The sequence below is a fragment of the Drosophila montana genome, unplaced genomic scaffold, assembly GCF_035044405.1.
Source record: "Drosophila montana isolate Dmon_TW-CO22-7 unplaced genomic scaffold, ASM3504440v1 contig_3833_1, whole genome shotgun sequence".
NCBI classification, from domain to species: domain Eukaryota; kingdom Metazoa; phylum Arthropoda; class Insecta; order Diptera; family Drosophilidae; genus Drosophila; species Drosophila montana.
The window spans coordinates 2,810,944-2,832,088 of NW_026998704.1; the positions used below are offsets into that span (position 1 = coordinate 2,810,944).

The 21,145-nt window shown below is 41.1% G+C and overlaps 4 protein-coding genes across 8 annotated transcripts in view; 2 read left to right on the forward strand and 2 right to left on the reverse strand.

Annotated features, from left to right (window-relative positions):
• Positions 1–21,145, reverse strand: part of pdm3 (pou domain motif 3) — a 93,746-nt gene that overhangs the window by 41,609 nt on the left and 30,992 nt on the right. The gene's annotated exons all lie outside the window — the stretch shown is intronic.
• On the forward strand, positions 18–1,308 carry LOC135437997 (uncharacterized). Its single transcript, XM_064696136.1, has one exon. The coding sequence runs from the start codon at positions 124–126 to the stop codon at positions 952–954; it is 831 nt and encodes a 276-aa protein (XP_064552206.1). The 5' UTR covers positions 18–123; the 3' UTR covers positions 955–1,308.
• On the forward strand, positions 2,067–4,294 carry LOC135438000 (uncharacterized). Its single transcript, XM_064696139.1, has one exon. The coding sequence runs from the start codon at positions 3,069–3,071 to the stop codon at positions 3,954–3,956; it is 888 nt and encodes a 295-aa protein (XP_064552209.1). The 5' UTR covers positions 2,067–3,068; the 3' UTR covers positions 3,957–4,294.
• On the reverse strand, positions 6,326–7,517 carry LOC135437746 (uncharacterized). Its single transcript, XM_064695804.1, has 2 exons — positions 6,588–7,517; positions 6,326–6,545 (listed from the first exon to the last, which is right to left on the reverse strand). Exons 1-2 carry the CDS (start codon positions 7,404–7,406, stop codon positions 6,495–6,497), a joined length of 870 nt encoding a protein of 289 aa, XP_064551874.1. The 5' UTR covers positions 7,407–7,517; the 3' UTR covers positions 6,326–6,494.

A 21,145-nucleotide genomic window follows, 5' to 3' on the forward strand; every position in this document is an offset into this window, starting at 1 on the left:
CAACAATTTTCAGTTTTTATTTAGATTTACTGAAGGCAGTATCATTCCGTAAAAAAAAATGAAAATCGTTCAGTAATAAAATTTTTTTTTTTGATAACGCGTTTGGGTACAAAATTCTTTGAAATGCAGTTTCTGAGAAAGGGCTTCTGTCAGCTTCAGATGGTGATGGTACAGAGGAGTCCACCTTCGCAGATACCAGAAACTGTCTCTAGCATTGGCTCTTCGAACATCCTAATCTCCAAGCGTGGTTTGGATACTTTGTATCAGTCAGAGACATGTGAAGATTGCGCAGAGTCGTACAAAACATCTCCGGTCCGAGAAGACATCAAGAAAATTGAAGAGCCGGATCGCTTTGCAAACAAGGATCCATGCTGGCAATCGCTTCGGCGTACGGAGTACAAGTGCCGCACTGATCCAGAGTTTTTGGTAGATACGTTCATTGATGCAAGGAAGAAATGTCTAGGAAACCTCTGTGCATGGGATGCTCCTCGCTTAGATTTGACCCACTATAAGCCGTCCGACAAGTTGATGCGCAAGTATCCACGCACTTGGAATAAGTGTGTGATGAAGCAGCGCAAGGTTAAGTTGCAGTGCGTCAGCGAGCCCGCTACACCCGAGCGGCGCACGATTGATCGTACACGCAAGACTTCGTCCTGTGAAAAGCCACCTTGTGCCCCAGGGTCCCCACAGTTAAACCTACGGACATGCAAAACCAAGAAAAAAACGTCATGTCCACGTGTAACAATGCCTTTTTGTAAGACGAGCGCTGTTCCACCCACGTGCAAGGCGGGCGCCAGAGGGCCAAAAAAGTGCCGCAAGCGTTTAACCAAGTATCCTGCTTTTTCAGAGTGTCTCATAGACCCATTGCTGATCCCTCTGCCTATCGAATGCAACTGCTCTAAGACTCCACCAATGTGCAAAGTTTGGGAATACTACCGCAACAAAAAATCTTAGACAAATCGGAGCTTTAGATGGCGTATCCACTTAAATTACGCACAAATATTTCATAATATCAATATGCCATAAATAAAACTTTGCCGAGCAACACAACTTTAACGTTCTAATACCCAGAAACCGATTGAAAATTGAGAAAAAGAACGTCTGGTATCTCTTCTACTACGTCGATATCGGGAGCCATGAAATGCAGAAGGATCTTGTTATTCCCATTTTAACATCGGAGAGAAGTCGAAATTGGTTTATAGGTTCTTAAATATAATGTATATTTGACTTTTTGTATACCTCTGCCCTTTTCACCAATAATTGAAAATTCCCTTTTGATAGGGGAGGATTTTCACAAATCGCCTTTAAGTATGCATGTCTTTTAAATTGTATTACTGGGCACATCGAGGTCAATTATTATAGATCTTACAATATTCGGAGAAGGAATATTTGTCAAAAGTGGTATGATGTTCATTACCTACTGCGTACTAATTATATTCAATATAACACTAAAAGTTATCAAATATAAGAATAATGATTATGTTACTACCAAGATTAAGTTTTAAAGAACTCAAAAAGGATAATAATTATACGTATAGTTTATACGACAGCTATTCTTCCATATCTAATGTCATCTATTGTCCTGACTAACTGACTGAAGCGCAACCAAGGCACAGCACAAGGCGTACGGCTGACATTTTTGCTGGAGTTTCCTCTTAGAGGTGGGGAAAACCGTAGTCAAAGTTTTTATAAAAAACTAAAATAGCTCGGGTATAAAATTTTTGTGCTTTGAAGCAAGAAGTCGCCGGCTTAACTTATTAGATTTGATATTTTTCACAAAGAAATGCAATAATAAATAAATAACAATAAAGAGGAAACAAATAAATAATACAAAGCTAATAATAATAATTAAGTTTCTCTCGGCAATGCTGGCATATGTCTTTTATTGTAGTCTTCGGTCAGTCAATAGAGTACCGCAGTGGAGAAGGGTTAGGGCTCAAGCCCCTGAGCTGACGGAATATAGAAAAACTTTTTTAAAATTTAAATTAAAAACAATGTGAGTTTCGAATTTTGCCGAATATTTCATAGCTTACTGTAGAATATTTTATAGCTTACTCTAGATTCAGTCTTTAATTTCCTTTTCGGCAACATCTGAAAATTATTTAAAAATTAAAAAAAAAATGCGTTCTAAGCTGCTATTATCATCAAAGCTATCGCGGCGTTCAGGAGAATTGTCTAAAGCTCTGTTATTCCATCCACAACGTGCCTACAACTGGGGAAACTACGATGCCTCCACTAAACAGTGCTGTAAAGTGAACGACGCTTCGATGAATAAATGCTTGGAAGGTAAATTCAAATGCAAGCCCATTAAAATACCGAATAAATGTTACAAGCGTGTCGATGAGGAGTCTGTGGCGTTCGGTGAATACTCCAAGCATTTGTTTCACATCTTAAGACCCAAAGAGGTTGATTGTGGCCTATTCAAGCATGATGTGTGCTACTATAGACCCTCAAACAAGAATCGTCGCTATCAGCGCACCTGGTCCGAGTGTCCACTTATTTGGCTGCACCCAAAAAAGACCTGCTGCCCTGATGAGGAGTATTATCCTATTCCTCGTCGCCAGAGGCAACCACCACATCCACCAATGAGTTCGACCGAAAAGTATATGTACATGCTGAAAAAGTTGTGCCAAGCGCAGTGTCGCGCAGGTGTGACTATGAAAAAGAAATGCACAATAGTCAGAGAACCCACAAAATGCGAGAAGGTACCGGCCCCATTTCCAAGCTTTTCCGAGTGTAAAAAAGACTGCATAGAGGACTACTGTGACAAAGAATGCGCCTGCAGACTGCTACCCTCTCTCTGCGAGATATGGAGAGAGCATCATCGCAACTCAGGTTTGGTTAAGAAGTGCACTGAAGCTATAGTTGGTTACTGTCCATTCAAGAATCGTGGACGCCCTTTGGGTTAGAGACGAACAAGAAGGCTCTCGATAATTCTCGGCGAAACGCTTGCTGAGTGTGTTACGAGGTTATGCTAATTTCCACAGATCTAGTCATTTGATAAATTTGATACAATATTCGGCATTTGCTATCAAAAATAATTCCAAATTCTAAATTTATATTCGGAAATGGTTCTAAAATGTAAATTGGCTCGTTTGATGTCACCAGCCAGGTGCCTCTGGAATGCACATGGCGGTTTATCTAGCTCTCGCACATTAGCTAGATTTTCAGCCGCATTTCCTGATCCACCCTGCCAGCCTGCTGATCCGCGTTGCCATTACGTGAAAGATAACTGCAAAACGTCCCGCGATGTTCTGGAACTTGAGCTGCCCTTTGACAAGCACATGCTTGATCTAGAGCGGCTGAAGCGGGAAAGATTGTTGGAACCGCCGTGCTGCGTTTTACGCTCGGCCCATCACCATCCCTGTGAGGGGGCATATCCAAGGCGGAAGAAGAAGAAGAAGGAGTGTCCGCCGTTCCGTTCTATGTGGGAGCCACCCTGTCAGCCACCTGAGCAGCCCTACTGTAAAGATATGTTGCCGCGCTTTGATGTTATCTATTACAAGCCGTCGGACAAGTGCAGATGCTTTCAGCGCACGTGGAATGAGTGCCCGCCGGTGAAGGAACGTTTAAAGAAGGTCTGCTGCCTGGATGGCATTGACCCGCCGGAGGTGAATAGGCGCATGAAGGAGCGCTGCCCCCAGACGACCTGTATGTTTGACTACGCACGCATGAAGCACTTTTGCAAAAATCGAAAAGTTGATCCTTTAAACAGCTGCCCCAAGCTATATTGGCCGTGCTGTAAGCCAGCGCGCTGTGCTAGCAGCTGCTATATCCGTAACAAGCTCAGCAAGTGCAAAAGGCTACGGACTCCGTTTCCTTGCTTCTCGGATAAACGCCCGAGGCACCGACCGCTGCGACCTCGACAGTGTCTCCAAGAGCCTTCAAGCAGGTGCGAAATCTGGCAAGTGTTGCACAAACGTGAAAATACTGGCATCAAGGGTTCTTACTGCTAGTCCAGCTACGATCTAGAGCAGTCAATGAAGACAAACCCCATGGTCTATCATCATTGATTGCTCTAGAACGTAACTTGCAAAAGCACCACACACTTTTCGTAAGGAGCACCAGAAGATCCACATACGAGCCTAGGATCAAGGACAAAATCGAAATTAACTGCAATATTTTAAATGAGTCCACCATTCATTTTGACAAATGTGATATAGGCCAGCAGCGGTACCTTTCTAACACTGTGGACCTTCTGGATCCTTCTAGCAAGGATAAGCTACAGTTGTTCGTTAAAGAACGCGTCAGCTGCTGTATACACGTTGAAATTAAATAAAGGACATAACAGCTAGATTTTAATTTTATTTTTACGTAATGCAAAAATTCGACATTTTCGAGATTTTCTAGGGTTCTGTGATAGTAATTTTAGCCGAAAAATAACCGGTCCCAGAATCCAGTCTGTGAAGTGCCCGCAGAAGGGCATAACGCATCAGTTGCCTCGAATCGGGATCTTCCATATTTGTCTCAATTTGAGTTGTGCCAGCTATTTTAATCTTATCTCTGTCAACATCTTGATTAACTCGATCGTACTTAACGCTCTCTGGATGATCCGTTTTTTTAGTTTCTTTTGCCGCTTCCCTTGCGTCTGGCTCTGTTATCGGCACCTCAATAGTCCGAAAGGGCTTATAAGAGGGTATGATATTGTCGTCTCGGCCCTTCTGCTGATAAGGCTTCGGTTTCTCTGATTGATAGAAACCGTCGTTTTGGTCACGGGAATGATCTGGATTTCTATCAGATAAGCGTCTAAGTTTTTCGTTTTGATGCAGAATTTTAAGCTTGCCATCATGTAATCCATCAATTCTGCAGGGAGCCCCACAGTATTCAGATTGGCCCACCATCAAGGGCTGCGACCTACAGCCAGAGTATTTCATGCTGTTGTAGACCTGGGCACTCTCATAGCCATGGATATCTAGCGGGTCCACATCCCGACTATTGATTGCGCTTAAGCCAAGAATTTCGCCATCTGCCTCGCAATTATCTGTAGAGATAGGGCTCTCGTTTATGTTTGACTGCAGGTCTTCCTTGGAGGCAGCTATTGCATATGCATTATCTGCACTGTCTTGCAATGGATTACGAACTGAAATATCAGATTCGACTTGTTGGAGTAGGTATTTGTCAAAAATCTCGCCGGAATCAAAATTCATTTTCTTTGTGAATGGCACATCGAAATCTTCGACCCCGATGCAAGTATCGTCTGTTTTTTCGGGATCTCGCGTTGCGCACAGCTGTATTATGGACTTGACATTTCGCTCCAGCTCCGGATCCAGTGTCTGTTCACTCCAAGTTTCAGTTAATTCATCTGGAAAATCTGATAGCACCGAGTTGTGAAGCTGTCCATCCTGAGCATACTCTGATTCATTGGTTTGTCCGAGCTGGTCACTGTAAGCATTCATGTTGCTATTCTGTTCGCATAGATTACTTCCAGCGTTCTGATCTCTGCCGCTTAGGTCCTGGCATGTTTCATTGCTGTTGTTACTATACGTTTCCTTTGATATATCATTTTCATTAAGTGGAAGTTCGATCCTGTTCTCATTCTGATGTTTGAAATGCGGTAAACCCTCAGCGCTTTGAACTTCCCTATCTCCCGGCCGACTGTGCTCTGAGGTGCTACACCGCAAGACAGGCATCCACGAGGACGGGGTTAGGGTGCAACGACATAATGAGCGGACGTAATAAGCGTTCCCAAACAGACGGGACATTACAGCGACTGTTGCTCATAGACGAGCGTTGATAATATTTGTATATAAATTTTGTTGACAAAAATTTAGAAGTTCCAAAGATAAGTAAACTTACTTTAATTTGTATAGTTCAAGAGATATAATAGACTAGTCCAAGAAAATTATTCTGTTAAATAATGTAACTGTCAGGGGCTGCTTGGATTAAGGGGAAAAACTTGAAACAAAATTCCGATCATGTCTTAATCTAATATACAAAAAATGAAGGAGCATTTGCGACCCGTGAGGGCAAATGGAAACAAAACTGGAAATTAAAGTGTTAGTCCGTATTGTTGAAGGTTTTTAGACCATCATCGACAAACGCAAGCACCTTATGGAGCCAACAAGGCTTCGGGTGAAATCCGAAAACGAGTTGTTCGCAAGCGGAAGACTGGAAGATTCTTTTTGCAACAGCAGAGATAAGTGGTGAACTTGGTTCTTCTAGCATTTTCGTGTTTGCGTTATATATATAATTCTCAAGAGGTTATAGTATAGGACTGGGTACAGAACCGAGAGAGGTTTTAGAATTCTATAAAAATTCATCAGACATCGCTTGAAATTTATAATACGCTTAAGAGGTCACTTAAAAGAATAACTGCATAATGAAATATAGATCATGTTTTTTATTTGGTACATTTATTTTGTAAATATTTTTTCTGAATTGCACACTTGAGCATTTCGCCCCAGGCCTTAGCCATAGAGAAAATCCTTTTAAACTATATTGCATATTTAGCGCATTTTAGGGAAAGTATTCATTGTAGTTTAAATGGACTTAATTTATTTGCAAGTGGGGCAAGGGCAGTATCTTTGGGCAAGCTTTTCCTTTTTGTCCAGAAGACGGTAGGCTTCACATACTGATATTAAGCTTAAGCACTGGCACTCTGGAGGGCGTTCGGGTACTACAGCTGGGTCCATGCGGTCGCATTCGGAGTAACTAGGGAAGGGGCATTTGATCTTCACACAGTCGGTCGGTAAACGAGTTAATGCGCATTTAGGCGGTATGCGGGCCGCGCGACAGCACGGCATGGATTGCCGGGGGCAGCCCTTGGCCTTCTTGTTGATGCAGTCCAGACGCTTTGCTTCATGGTCCTGCGTGCAAGCGGAGCGCGGGCAGATGGGCAAGCAACGCCTTGGGGTCTCGGGCGGAATGGCATCGCACCAGCAGCAGACGCGCTTGGGCACCATGCGAGGACAGCATTCCCACCACGTACGCTGAAATTGACGACACTTGTTCGATGGTCGATAGTACATCACGTCGAAGGGCGTGTCGGGGCACATGGGGCAACACTCGGGTCGATAGTCCCACACGTGGTTCGCCTTCTGCTCCTTATTTACTCGGTTTTTCCACATCGATATAAACTTGTCCGGCTTCCTTTTAAATTCTGATGCCTTGACAGGCTTTTCACAAATGCTATCCGAAATTCGCTTATTCACGCAACAGGAATAATTTTGTTTGTCTGGACAATCCTGCTCGCCGCATGGCCGCACTGGAGGCTCCGTTGGACTACATTTGTTGGATAAATTGGTTTTGCAATCTTCAGTCTTTGTTTCCGGGCAGTCCAGCGGGCGACGGGGATCATATTTTTCGCGCACCCTGTTAGTGCAATGGAATTGGGTCTTGGGTATATAGATTGGCAGGCATCGCGTCATTGACCGAATGGTAATACCCGTGACCACATTCCTTAGCATGGCAGAGGAGATTTGCTTAAGCTTGTTGGCAAAAGGAATAAATTTTAAATTAAATTGACATTACCGAAAGTTTATCCAAAAATTGTATCAATACCAGAACAAAGTTTTGAAAGGAACTTTCTCTGAGTTAGATAGCCAGGCTAACATGTAAGGGGTTCGTAAAAACCCAGACATATCATTGGCCATCCAATCGTCAAAGGAGTTTCAATTTGGTTCCCTTACGAGCCTTACGAACTTAATGAAAGATTCCATTTTTAACGAGAATAGTTGTTTATTTGTTGGGATATAAAGCAGCGGGGTCCTTCTGCCACAAACGACTGTTGTTTATCCACAAAAAAATATTGTGAAAGCTATGGGACTACAGACGAAGGTGGAAGAAGGATCACGCTGCTGCATACCACAGATTAAAGATGAAACACAAAGAATTACTTTGGACCCAATGGCACGATGGAGGGATATTTAAAAGATTGGGGGTATTTGCGGCTTGGAATTAAGTAGAACACTGGCATACTTGGCCAGGACCTCATAGCGAGCCTTCGTTTTGGTCAAGGTCTGATCGAAAAATTGCTGACGTAGACCGCAAAGAACAGGGCGTCCATTGCAGAGCATTTCTTTTGCCTCCAATCCATGGTAGTCGGCCAGGCACGTGCGAGAGGCTGTCAACAGCTGCGATCTTTGCATGCCGCCGAGTCTGGGCCTCGCGTCCAAATTGGCGGCTCTTTGTTGAGGCTTGCCCTGTCCTATTATAAAACCGTAGATGTTGTCTAAAGACTTGGGCCTTTCCAGGAGCGGAATTTGAAATTGATTTTCTACCGACTGGCACAGCGAATACTTGCGCTCGACGGGAACTACTCGTACGGTGGGTGGTGCAACATTCGGCTTTATCGATGCCACTGGAATGCTGCTGCGCAAGTTGCCTGTCTGCGCCTTGGAGTAACGCGTTAGGAACTTGGTCAAGCGCTCCGCACAGATTGTAGCCAGAATGGAGGTGCCCGCCATTAGAACTGGCTTATCTCGTTGCTAGATTTAGATCGTCTCTTCGTCTTACTGCCTGTTCTTAGTGAATTACTTAAAACAACAATAGATTTTGAAGATTTTGGTATAAATTTTTCAAGTTTGTCGTATCAAATTGTATATAATGATATGTGTGAGCTTAAAATCAATGCATTTGTTTGATTAATACAAACTAGACAGTCGCTTCCCTTTGTGTATTCTTCAAGATTTTCACATGCAACCGGATCGAACTATTTCTTATAAACTCTCAAAATTTTGAATCTGAATATCTTTATACTGTTGTAAGTTTCGATTTATTCTCTCCTGGTTGCTGCTGATGTTAGTATTGATATATTGGCTCAGTTCTACTTGGCTTGAGTTCTACGCACCGACAGTGAACAACAACAACAACAGCACCAACAACAATAATAACAAACGGCTAACAACAAACTGCGCATGTTTAGATTTAATTGAACATTTAGCCAAATTAAAATACATTTTATTACGCAGCCAAGAGACAAAGTCTTGCAGTGAAATGCAAAACAAACCAAAACGCGCGCCCAATCAGCCAAACTCACCAAAAAGGCTAACAGACAGCCGGAGACCGACTGGGACGGAGACAGAGACAGAGACAGAGGCAGAGACAAGGACTGAGACACTGGTAATGGAGACAGAGATCTCAAGTTGTTGGCCAGGCTTTAAGCACGCAACGGTTTATTTGCCTTTTCGTAGATTTTTTTCGGCTGTGAATTGTTGCAGTTTTTTCTTATGCGAAATTTGGCACAGATTCGCAGCCATTTGAGACGGAACTAAGAGCCAAGTGGCCAACTGGTTTGCAGGGTGCCTAGAAGGGGTGGTGCGGCGGGCTGGGGCCTCGAAAGGCAGCTAACATGCGTTCTGCAATTGTTTAATAGCCTAATTAAAATGTGCGCTCGAACAGGTTAAGAGCCTGGAAAGTTGCACAGCAGCAGCAGCAGCAGCAGCACATGCAAAAGCGCTGGCATCCAGTCACAGCTGCTGGCGCTTTGTGACAGCTGACGAGTCGCAGTCACTGTGTTGCAGTCACTGTCACTGTTACTGTCAGGCGGGTGGTTTGTCACTGCCTGCCTCAGCTTCTGCATTATTTTGTATTTTTTCTCTGCATATTTCTTTTTTCGTTGCTTGCTCGCAATTACATTTGGTTGTTAATTGCATTATGCATATTTATGGACGGGCCCCCAGTTAGAGACTCAACTCCCGGACCCGGCACAATGCGGCTCATTAGCATACATCAGCGCGTTAAGAGCAGAATGAGTCTCTGGCTCTGATGGGTCTGAGTGGGTTTGAGCAAGTGTCTGAATGGGTTATATGTATCAGAGCTGTCTGTTAGTGAGTGCTAGCTTCGCATCTCTGCGAACATGGGTGTCCGAGTGTGAGTGTGTCTACTGCTCTCTCCCAGTCTGACATGCTCTGCGACTCACTCTCTCTTACTCTAATTTAAATTAAAATATGAAAAATACTCGAGGCGACAGGGAGTGCAGCAAAGAGCGAACGAGCAGCAGAAAATGTGTGTGAAAATCAAATCTAAAATAGCTGCCGGACATAACATAATCAAATTGAATGTGGCCAGTCCAAAGCACAAGAGCTGTGAATGTTCATGCTTTGTGTGGGACTTGAAGACTTGATGACAAGCATCTAAATTTAATATGAGCATTTTCTTCACTCGTATACAAAAATGCAATTGTTTTTGAAAAATAAACATCTTAGCATTTCAATGTTGGCATTCAAGGCTTAACGCATAAAACTTAAATATATATATGTAATTATGAAATTTAACAGAGGTAAAATAATTAAAACCTCTTTGGATAAACTAACCACTTTGCTCACATAGCTGTTGCTTAACATGCCATAATATATTTGAAGTTTTCTAATTCTCGATAAACTCAGATGTTGTAGCTTACACTCTCCACATATCTCTGCTTATTTTAAAGGAAAAGCTTTCAAGTGTTTCTTTTTTCCTTCTCAACACTCTACTTGGTGTGTCCAAGCAACTTCAATCAAACCTTAAGCAAACATCTGCAGCTCAACCCACTCACCCACGCACACACATACACGCTCGCATACACGCACGCACACACCTCCGCTTATGAGAATTTTCTTGCCAGCCAAGCATTGTCCAACTAGAAGTACTCGTATATATGTATATGCCTACTCTCAGTGTGAGTATTTCTTGTGACTGTGAGCTCCCAACCTCCCTGGCCAGATGCCCGGCTGCCGTTTGCTGTGCGCCTGCTATGACGCAGAGCTGTGCCGAGAGAGAAAGAGAGCGTAGGACAGTAATGAGTATGATATGGTCAGAACTAAGCACGTGAGTGCAGCACGCTTGGAAAGTCGCGACAAATGGCGGTAATAAATAAATATGCCATTAACCCACTTGGAAAGCGGACGCAACGTCATTTCCACATGCAAAAATATGTGCAAATTTTAGGCGGCATTTGTATATCAATATGAGGCAGCGGAAAACTTTCTAATCGCACAATAATTGCAAGCATAAAAGGAGAATAAGCTGCTGCGACCGCAGCTGCCATGCAACAATTAAATGTTGCCCCTGCAACATGCTGCTAACAAATTTGTAGGCATGTTGCCAAGCTCTTTTAGAGCTAGCACCGTGACCGTGAGCATATTCATCGACTGTACCAGAATTACGTGTACAATTAGAAGAAAATAGTGTATATCTTCTAGTCGGAATGTAATTGCTACTCAAAAAGCCAGGTTACTTTCGAATTATCTCTTCGTCTCTAATATAAACTAAAATAGTATTCAATTAAATTGTCTTGAATATATAAATTAAATAAAAATGATAAAAGCCAAATTGATAAATATAAGCTCAGCTGTATATATGAACAATAAATACATAACAATAGATAACAATAATAACTAATGAATCGATGATTGAAAGTCAAGTCATTGGGCAAGGCCTCACTTTTAAACAGCTAATAAAAACTCGAACCCACATCTGAGACGACATTCAATTGGGCTTGGTGTAAAAAATAATAATAAAATGAATATAGTACATTATTTAGTCGATAACTGAAAGTCAATTAGACAAAATCAATTCACGCTGCCACCTCTAATCAGCTGCTTAGCCATTTGCATTCACACCTTGGCAACATGTTGCCGAGTTAAGTGCTTGGCAGCACAATATTTGCGATTGCGCGTCCACATTAATTTATATGCCGCGATTAGGGGCAGCCCCAAAAGAGTTTTTGTCCAACATCGGATTTTGGTTCGACCGGCAATTTACAACTTTGACTAAATAAAATTTATTGTAATGACAGTCGCACGACATTTTATAATTAAGTCAAATTGTTGGCCAGCCAAAAAACCGGTACCGGTACCTGGCATGCCATTTAGCTGATCTGGCTGATTGATGTGGCTGCTCTCGCCAGTACTCCATATGCGGACGCTCTATCGATGATCGCCAGAGAGAAGGGGGTGGCATAAGCTCAGTCCAGTCCAGTCCGAGCCAGAGCCAATGCCAATTAGGCCGACCTTAATATCCAGGCAGCCCCCCTCCGGCAATTAAATGAAACGGAATGAAACGATACGGAACAGGACCCGCTGATGGTAGCTAACTCGGGCCCGGGACAGCAATACGTATCGTTTAATTGAAATAATTATACATTAAGTGCATTAATTATTTTTTCACTCGCGTTTTGCAACCACATGCAAACGTGGCGACGCGCCTGAAAGTCGCCTGCGCCTTTTTCTCCGTAATTATTAATTTAAAGCATTCGGCTCCGCTGGGTATCGTAGGATATAGCCACAATTAGTTGTTGTTCCAGCAGTTGTAGGCACACCAGTAAAAACAGCAACAACAACAACAACAACAGCAGTAAAAAGCAACGACAACAACTGCAACTTGCAACTCGTTTTGTTGTTAGCTCATAATTATTAAGGCGAAATCATAATTAAAAATATATTTAGCCAGGCTTTGAAATATGCTTAGATGGCCGCGGGGCGACGACTCCTGCAACCAGCTCCAGTTCCAGCTAGCAGCTAGTTAATATATATACCCATGGAGAGGGTGCAGCAGGACTGGCGATTTGAGGGTAGCTGAGTTAATTAAATTCAGCTAACTTCCTAGAAGTTGCATTTAACAAGTTGTTGGTGTCTTGCAAAATTCAAGAATTATGTTAGGTATTTTATAATCAGGGTAAGATTATAATAATTGAAAGATTTTAATGCGGAATGAAGGAAATTTGCTTCAAGTTATTGACTTGCAGTTTTGTGTCATTTATATGTTATAAACATATTAATTATTAGTTAGAGAAACTAGTTGATTTCTCGTGGAGTACTGAAACTATCGTGAGCGCAAAGTCAAACGCGTAAAGGTATTGCAATAATACTTTTTTTTGAGAACCGAACTCCTTTTAATGTACGATTCAGTCTTGGGTTCGGCTGTAGCTGTAGTAGCTTAAAGCTAAACAATTTATAGAATACATTTTTAACCTGCTTTCAAATAAGATTTTTAGTGAACGCCCAGTCACAATAATTTCCTACAAATTTCTGCTTTTGCCATTTTCTACTTTATTACGCCCAGTTCTGCCAGCTGATAGCAAGTTGTAATAAGTTATTATTAACTAGAATAAAGTTGTTTGCAACTAATTGATAATGGGTGCACAATATGTATGGGGGGGGGGGGGGGGGGGGGGCAAAGTGTAGCAGCACCCTGTATGCATGCCGAGCACCATGTAATTAGTCGTTTGGCTAATTGCAACTAATGTGCATATGAGAGCAAAGACTTTTTAGTATTTTGCCACTAACATCAATATTGTAGCTGCTGTTGTGTTTGTTGTTATTGCTGTTGTTCTTTTATTGTTGTCAATGCCAATTAAGTGAAATTTATGTGCTTCAATAAATTATGAGTGCCGCAGCTGACATATGCGCAGTGTCAGAGTAAACAAGCCAAAAACAGCAAAGCAAACTTTTTGCCCAAGGATAACCTGGTTGGTTTTCGGGACGACACATGTCGCTAAGGTAAAATAGTTATTAGTGAATATACATATACAGCATATAGAGCAGAATATTTGAACAGAACAGAAGACACATGACACTGTGACGCGTTGCACATACGCCACGTTGCCCGCCCCACACAACCACCCAACGGCATTGTACGAACTAATAAAACAATTGAAGTGCTGCGATCATGGTAAGAGGTCGGGCGCGAACGAACCCAGGGACAACCCACAGCAGTTGACTGCAATAATTATTCAAACAAATTTCGCTGGCGCCACGGCGAGGCAGCAACAGCAGGAGGCAGATGAAAAGCAAGACCAAGGGGCAGGAGGTTCATTGGCAGCCGCATCAAGCAACGTCGCCAGGTTGTGGCCGCTGTTGACCCAGCCAACTGAGTGGATAGATGACTATTATTGCGCACAAGTTAACCTGTTTTAGTAATTAATTTGGGTATTGTATGTTTTAATTAGTTGCACGGAGCAGCAGCGCCCAACAGCAGCAGCTACAAAGGCAGCTGACAGATGTTTGCCACCAATTTGGCCAGAGTATGGGTCATAAAGGGATCCCCACTCCACTCACTATTAAAGTAGGTTCAATTCCCACATAGAAAAGCTTCTCTTATTGTGTTCATATCTATCTTAGAATGTTGCTTGCAATCGTGTCAGGAATGCAGAAGTTTGTTAAACAGGTCTAAATAAGATTTTTCTAATCTACTTTGTTAATCAATTTAAATGTTGTCTATAATAATTTTGCATATTTCTCAACTTTCAATTTTAATGAATATATTTGTAATTATCAATTGATTAGTATAAAAAATATTCAATAAATATAAAATCTTCAAATCAGTATATAAAAATGTTACATAAATAGAAAGATTTGACATATTCTATAGTCAAAAACTTGAAGATATTTTGTTATATTATATATATAAATCTTATTAATATAGTTTCATTTTATCATTAAAATACGATATATCCATAATATAATCAAAACTTAAATTTTGCTCAAAGTACGGATAGATTTATTAACTAAGATCGTTTGAAATACGATTCCAGTTTGCTAGACGCAAGCTTGTTTGTTTATATATATATTTTCTTTTTTCGTCCACTCCCCGCTCTGTTTTCCTTATGCTTTCCTGTTTCCGCCCATTTCGGGTCATTAAGAAAACACAAGCTACACGTTGCTTATTCGTATTGGCATTGTTTGTGCTCTTGCTGGCCACACCCAGGAGCAAACGCAAGCGCTGAGCAAATAGAGAAAAAATTATGCATTTTCTTCTCGAATTTAGTATGCCATCTGCGAGTGCATCTATGAAAACGGCTCCTCGAGCCAGTTGGCCCGCTCATAATAAACGAATTAGCGCCTCCAGCTAAATGGCCAAAGAATGCGCCTTTATTGCAATTATCGAGTTCGAGTTCCAACTGCAGCGCCGAGTTTGGCTCTTTCTTTCGACTTGTGTGCAGCTCCGCTGGGACTGTTGCATGGCTGGCTTGAATAAACAACTGAGCCGCTGCTGCCCTGGCCCAGTCACCGGTCCCCCCTCCGCCGGCCCCTCTGCTTGTCCCTGTCCCCTCATTGGCCCCGAATAATCACATAAAATATTAATGCTGGCTTAAAAACCAGGTACGTTTCGCTCATGGCCAATTTCTTTTGGGGCCACAAACGCAGCGCTAACAAATAGAAAAATTATCGCAATTGTGGCATCTCTTTTATGTTTAGTCGCCGTTTGTGGGCTTGTGTGGCTGTAGTTGTGGGTTTTACCTTATGCCAAAACGAATGTGCATTTAATTTGTAAAGCAGACGGGCAACACTCAAAAAAATTAAACACTAATTGCACAAAGTTAAAAGAAAGTATACTAAAAAGTAGAAAGAAAAGTGCCGAATATTATTTACCCTAGCGGCTTGTTTGCATACTCAACTGCCTTTAATACAAACTTTAATTTCCATCTGATTAGTTATATGAGAGCTGTATTATACAGTAGTCCGAAGCTCAGATTTGCCTTTAAAGCCCGAAGCTGACTAAGATGAGATGAAGGAGAGAAGCAATCTCTTCTTTAGGAACTAAATGACAAACGAGTCAAGCTTCTTTTTTGGAAAAATTTTGAACAGAAATAAAAGATGTTAAAAAAAGCATTTAGGCATTTATAAAGGAATGATATTGATTGGGCTGCTGATATGATTTGAGAATATAGCTTCTAAGCTTGAAAATATATCGGTTCTATTTGGTGGTGGACAGTAAAATTTTGACAAAAATTAAAAATAAAAATTGCTGCACTCGCAGTATATGTAACAGGTCTTGCGCTTATGTAATGTTCTCTTCCTTGCAGACTGAGATAAATTCACAAGAATATATTTTAATATTATTAAAACTTTATGCCATAATGAGCTCTACAGTCGTCAGTGTAATCCACTGTCGCACAGTGTAATCCAGTCGCATTGGCCAAATTGTCCCGCTGATGCATAAAACATCAATGCGATGGCCGAAGTGGTGCCACGTACGACTCCAGAGGCCGCAGCTCAAAGAAGCGCAAAATAAATGCCAAAATAAAAATAGCAACAACAGAAAACTGCAGCAGTAACAACAATAAAAATAAAAGCAACAAATATTATGCCTGCTGGCAACAGTTTTTCAAATCCCAAAAAACAACTGCAATAACAACTGCAACGGGTACTCACAGTCGTACTCGTACTCGTTCAAACATGGTCATAATCACGCGTTAAATTAATGAGTTTAAATGCTATTTTTGGCTTTAACTATTGCTGGCTTACACACGCACACACACACACACACGCACACACAGACACAGGCACAGGCACATCGAGTTACCGAGGGGCATTTAATTGAGTGTAGCAAAGTTGAACCAACAACGTCGCTGCAGCACTCTACCAATCTGCCACTCGGTTGCAAATTATGAAAGGCCCGCCAAGTTCAGGCTCAAAACGTGGCGCATGCGCTGCTCACAACTCGGAACTTGCAACTGGCAACTCGCAGCTTGCAACCGGCAACTTGCAACCGGCTCCACTCGCCAATATTAAATTTATTTTAATGCGCGCGCGCTCATTGCAGAGACGTTTCCCGTCTCGTCCCAGCTCGGTTTCAATCTCAGCATCAAGACGCCGTCTTATATGGCCAGCGGGCATAGGTATTGTTGTGCTGCCTTGATTCTCACCGCCTTGGCTTGTCGCGCGGGCTTTAATGATAATGTGCTGGGCGCTTTATGTTTTATTAAGTACAAGTATTTACCCGGCCCAACTGGCTGACTGACCGTTGAATTTGGTCCGCTTTTTGCTAATTACTTGGCCTGCTCTCTTAGCCAGTTGTTGCTGCAGCTACAGCAACGGTTGGCTTAGGTCAGAGGTCAACCGCATATACAGATGTGCAACACTTTTGCACGTGGTGGCAGATTTAAATACAGGCACAGATATCAATAGAGATACGGCCATAAATGCAATGCATATACAGATACAAAAGCATACACAGATACACATTCACTTTATAATGTATAGATACATTCATTTAGCTGCGTTTACGGTAGCATCTGGCAGATGACTAAGCATAGGTCAGGGCGCAGCAATAAAGAATTTTAGACTGGCAAAGGGCAAACTAGCTGATCTATAAAGAACAATGGCTTCATAAGTTGCACATATTTTCATCACTTGAGGCAGCAACGAAAATACCACACAGCGAAATCTTTAGGTTCATAAGAACACGGATGAGTGGAACTGGGGACTTATGCGAAATCCTGTACCTACTAATGTTAAACTTATTTAATTTTATATATTATTTCACTTAAGATTATTATTTTTACAAGTTTTTTAGACTTCAGGCCTTGGATTTACTGTGCTTATTAAATCACATTTGATCCCCTTTTCTCTTTTAATCTTCCATTAAAAAGGATGCACTAATCCTCCGCTTAAATGTCTCATTTTAAAAGTTTATAGACACGAAATTAGCTAATTTTCCCATTAGCATTCAAATTTTTAAATATTTAATACGCTTAGCCTCCACTTTCAGCCGGCAGGTGGCGTTGTTCACATGCTTGTCATATCCAAGCGCCAACTGAGTCTCCAGCTTTATTTGTAGCTTATACTACTTAACAACTGCAAGTTACTGCACAAGCAGCAATAACAACAACACAACTTCAGAATTGTGGACAACGTCAGCAACATAGTTAATAAATTTTTAATACCCACCATAATTAAGATGAAGACAATTTGCCATTTGCTGTCTTTTTTTTTTGCGTAAGTAAAATGAAATTAAGGCAAGTCAAGGCCTCCGCTGAGAACAGAAGGGGTGGTGTTGGGGTGCAGGGGGCGTTTAAAATGAAAAATGAGCTCAACGTCAAAAAAGAATCAACTTGCCATATAATATCGCCCCATAAATGCAGCGCCTGATGATTATTGGCATTACGTGGACGTGCATAAGTACAGCTTGCATTATAATTAATTTATAATTAAATACGCTGCCAATTTCAAGTTGCATGCAGCTGACGGAGCAACCGCAGCAACAACAACAACAACAACAACGACAGCCGCAGCACGCAGAAACAACAACAACAACCGACAACAACAACAACCGACAACAACAACAACGACAACCGTCCGACACACAAATTGCTTTGTAATTTATTTGCAATTAATTTTGAATTAATACAACAAAAAATAATAAAGAAAAAACCACAAATTGTCCGCATGGAATTTGGGTCTTGTCTTGGCTGCGACTTACACTTACACCTCAGACTTGGGGGAAACATTATCCACATAAATACTGAGTTTTTGGGGGCAGCCGAAGAGCCTGTCAAATGTCAGCCATGTGAAAGCGACGGTGAAGGCGTGTCGAATGTGGGACTTAAGCTGAGAACCTGCTGCCGCTGCCGCTGCCGCTGCCGCTGCCGCTGCCGCTGCCATTGCAGTTGCAGCTTCAGCTTGGGAAACTCTTCTTAAATAAGTCGAGGATATTGAAAAAATGTAAAGTTGAGATTAATTAATTTTGCAGCGAGATAACTAAATTAATTGATAAAAGTTGCTCAAGAAACTTGATTTATTAATAGACTAATTCAAAAGTTGTTTGTTATAATAAAAAAAAAGAGCTATTTTTCTTTAATTTAGTTAGTTTCTTTGATCAATGAAATGATGTGATAAATAAATAAACAAATATTTAATATTTAAAATATAAGTATATTAGATAATAAAGCATTTGTATTAAGTTCCAATTATAACGTATAAACGAATATGTTATTTTTGAATATTATTTTTAACTTGACAATTATAAAATAATATTTGACAAATTTATAAAAATTATTTTTAATAATTTTGATTTAATAGTCAACCTAAACTAAAAATCAAAATCATAAAAAATCGTGAAAGTTAGAATAAAAAATGTATAAAATAATGACTATCTTAAGAATGAAAATATATGTATATTTAATATATAATATGTAATAAATAATATATAGTATTATATATAGGAAATAATTTATAATATATACTATTTTATATATAATATTTAGTATATAATTATAATATATAATGCATAATATTTAATATTCAATTTATATTATATTATATCTTAAGACTTCAATTACTTAAATTGCCAATTAACACCTATTTGAGACCTAGTATTCTGTGCTTTTTTGTTGAGCCCAATTTAAAGGTATTTGCAGGTTGATTTCTTTATCGCGCTGTTCAGTCACCTCATTTGCAGTCAATTTTCGCGCTGCTCGGCGGTCATAAAAATTGTTGCAGAAAACATTCTTTTTAATAACCAATTATTGTCTGCTCCTTTTAAACGTTGACGCGTAGAGACTCTTAACTAATTACAAACGATTTACATGCCATGCAGCTAAGGCCAGAGAGTGAGACGGGAGTGAGGAGGGGAGTGAGACGGGAGCGAGGTAGGGAGCACAAGCCCCAGAACTGGGCCCAGAACCAGGCCAGGCCTCCGGTTCGCTTGTGGATAATCCCGCTTTAAATATTTGCAACATTTAAAGTAAATGCAGAAACCGGTTGCCACTCTTAGCTGCCAGTTGTTGTTCTTGTGCTCTTGCCGATCATCATGATGATGACGTTGCAGATGTGAATGCGAAAGCACACTCATACCTACACACACACACACCCACCCAGCAGGGCAGAAGAGGCAGCGCACATGAAATCCGCTTGGCACTCACGTAGCCGCTGCCGTGTCAGACGTGGCAGCCACCGCGCAGCAGAAGGCATCCTCATTGCACATGCGCAACATGTGCGCTGTAAAGCGAGTAAAGGCGTGAGTATGAGTATGAATATGAGTGTGAGTGTGAGTGCGAGTGCGAGTGCGAATACTGCAGCCAGCCTGCGCTTATTCAGCGCAGCTTGTAATTAGCGACTTTAGACTTTAAATTAGAGTACATGTGCGGACTGCGGTGCTTTCACCAGAGCCCGGCCGGGCCAAGCCTCAGGCCGAGCAGGCTCATTAGACGCTGCAGTTGCCAACATGAGTCACCCAGCGGGCTGGCTGCCGCCTTGGCCTCAAATGCAGCATTGAAATTGCAGTCGCGCTGCCAAAGCCGTCAAATTGCGTGGCCAATGGGCTGCCCGACTGCCCCGATCATAATTAGCTGTAATATATTGTGAACTGCACCCAGCTCCGCTTCCCCAGCTGCTGTCAGTGCGCTATTGTGAAGTTGCTTAGCTCGAAATACCCTAACAACAGAGTTGTTCGCCAACGTCTTGAGGCTGTGCAACTCAAGTTGTGGCAAACACTTTCTACTCGTTATAAGACTATTAATAACAATTTAAGTTTATAAATTTAATTGATTAATTAATTAATTTTTTTTTTAGAATATATTTTAAAACTTTTGTTATCCTTGTAAGCGTATGTAAATTTCGGTTTTTCAAAAACGTGGCTTTTCTCACTCTTTTTTTCTGTGGCCTTTAATACGATCTTTATAGCACCTGGATTTTCTTGTTTCCAGTCGCCAATATAAATTTATTTCTTTTTTTTTACGAGTGTGTGAGTGAATGTGTGTGTGTATGTGAGAGTGTGTGTGTGTGTGTGTGTGTGCTGATTATTTTGCGCTTATTATTTGGCTTATGCGATTTTTTTGTTGCTGCTGTCGTTTCTTTTTTGTTTAATTTTCAATAAATGTTGCTGGTTTATTATTGTCGCTCTTGTTGTTGCTGCTGACTCTATTGTGTGTGTGTGTGTTTAGTGTGTGTGTGTGTGTGTTTGGACCAGGCGATTACTCATTTGACTGCATGCACATAAATTTTATGCACTTTTTTGATTGCTTTATTTTTATTAATTGCTTTTTACAACATTTTGTTTGGCTTTTTGAGCATTACAAGTCGCATTTTAGTTGCATGATTTGCTCAAGGGAAAACGGCAGGCGGTATGCAGGGGTCGCTGGCAGGGATAAGAGGGGGCCCAAATCGCCGGAGAGGGTGTCACACTTTGTGTGTGCGTGTCGTGTGAGCTGATTGTGTCATTAGAATGAATGCGGATCGGACAGAGACAAAGCGAGCAAAGCCAAAATGCGGTCAAAGATATCAAATATGCTTCTATTATTTATCGAATATGGAATGGCCAACCCAAAGAACAGTTCAATTATTTTATAATTGCAGTTACTTGTGAATAAATTTGAATACTAATTATGTATATATTTAAATTAAATATGGTTTTTCACTCAATCAGGAAGATTTAGATTTGAACTATTTTAAATATACAATTTTTTATCAAAAGTTTATATAATAAAAAAAGAAAATATGGCTTA

Excerpts from the sequence above, each read along its gene's own strand:
- LOC135437997 (XM_064696136.1), top strand. The coding sequence starts at position 124 with ATGCAGTTTCTGAGAAAGGGCTTCTGTCAGCTTCAGATGGTGATGGTA.
- LOC135438000 (XM_064696139.1), top strand. The coding sequence starts at position 3,069 with ATGGTTCTAAAATGTAAATTGGCTCGTTTGATGTCACCAGCCAGGTGC.
- LOC135437746 (XM_064695804.1), bottom strand. The coding sequence starts at position 7,406 with ATGCTAAGGAATGTGGTCACGGGTATTACCATTCGGTCAATGACGCGA. Across the intron at positions 6,546-6,587 it reads GCCCTCCAGAGTGCCAGTGC|AAAAAGGAAAAGCTTGCCCA; the intron begins TTAAGCTTAATA and ends CGTCTTCTGGAC.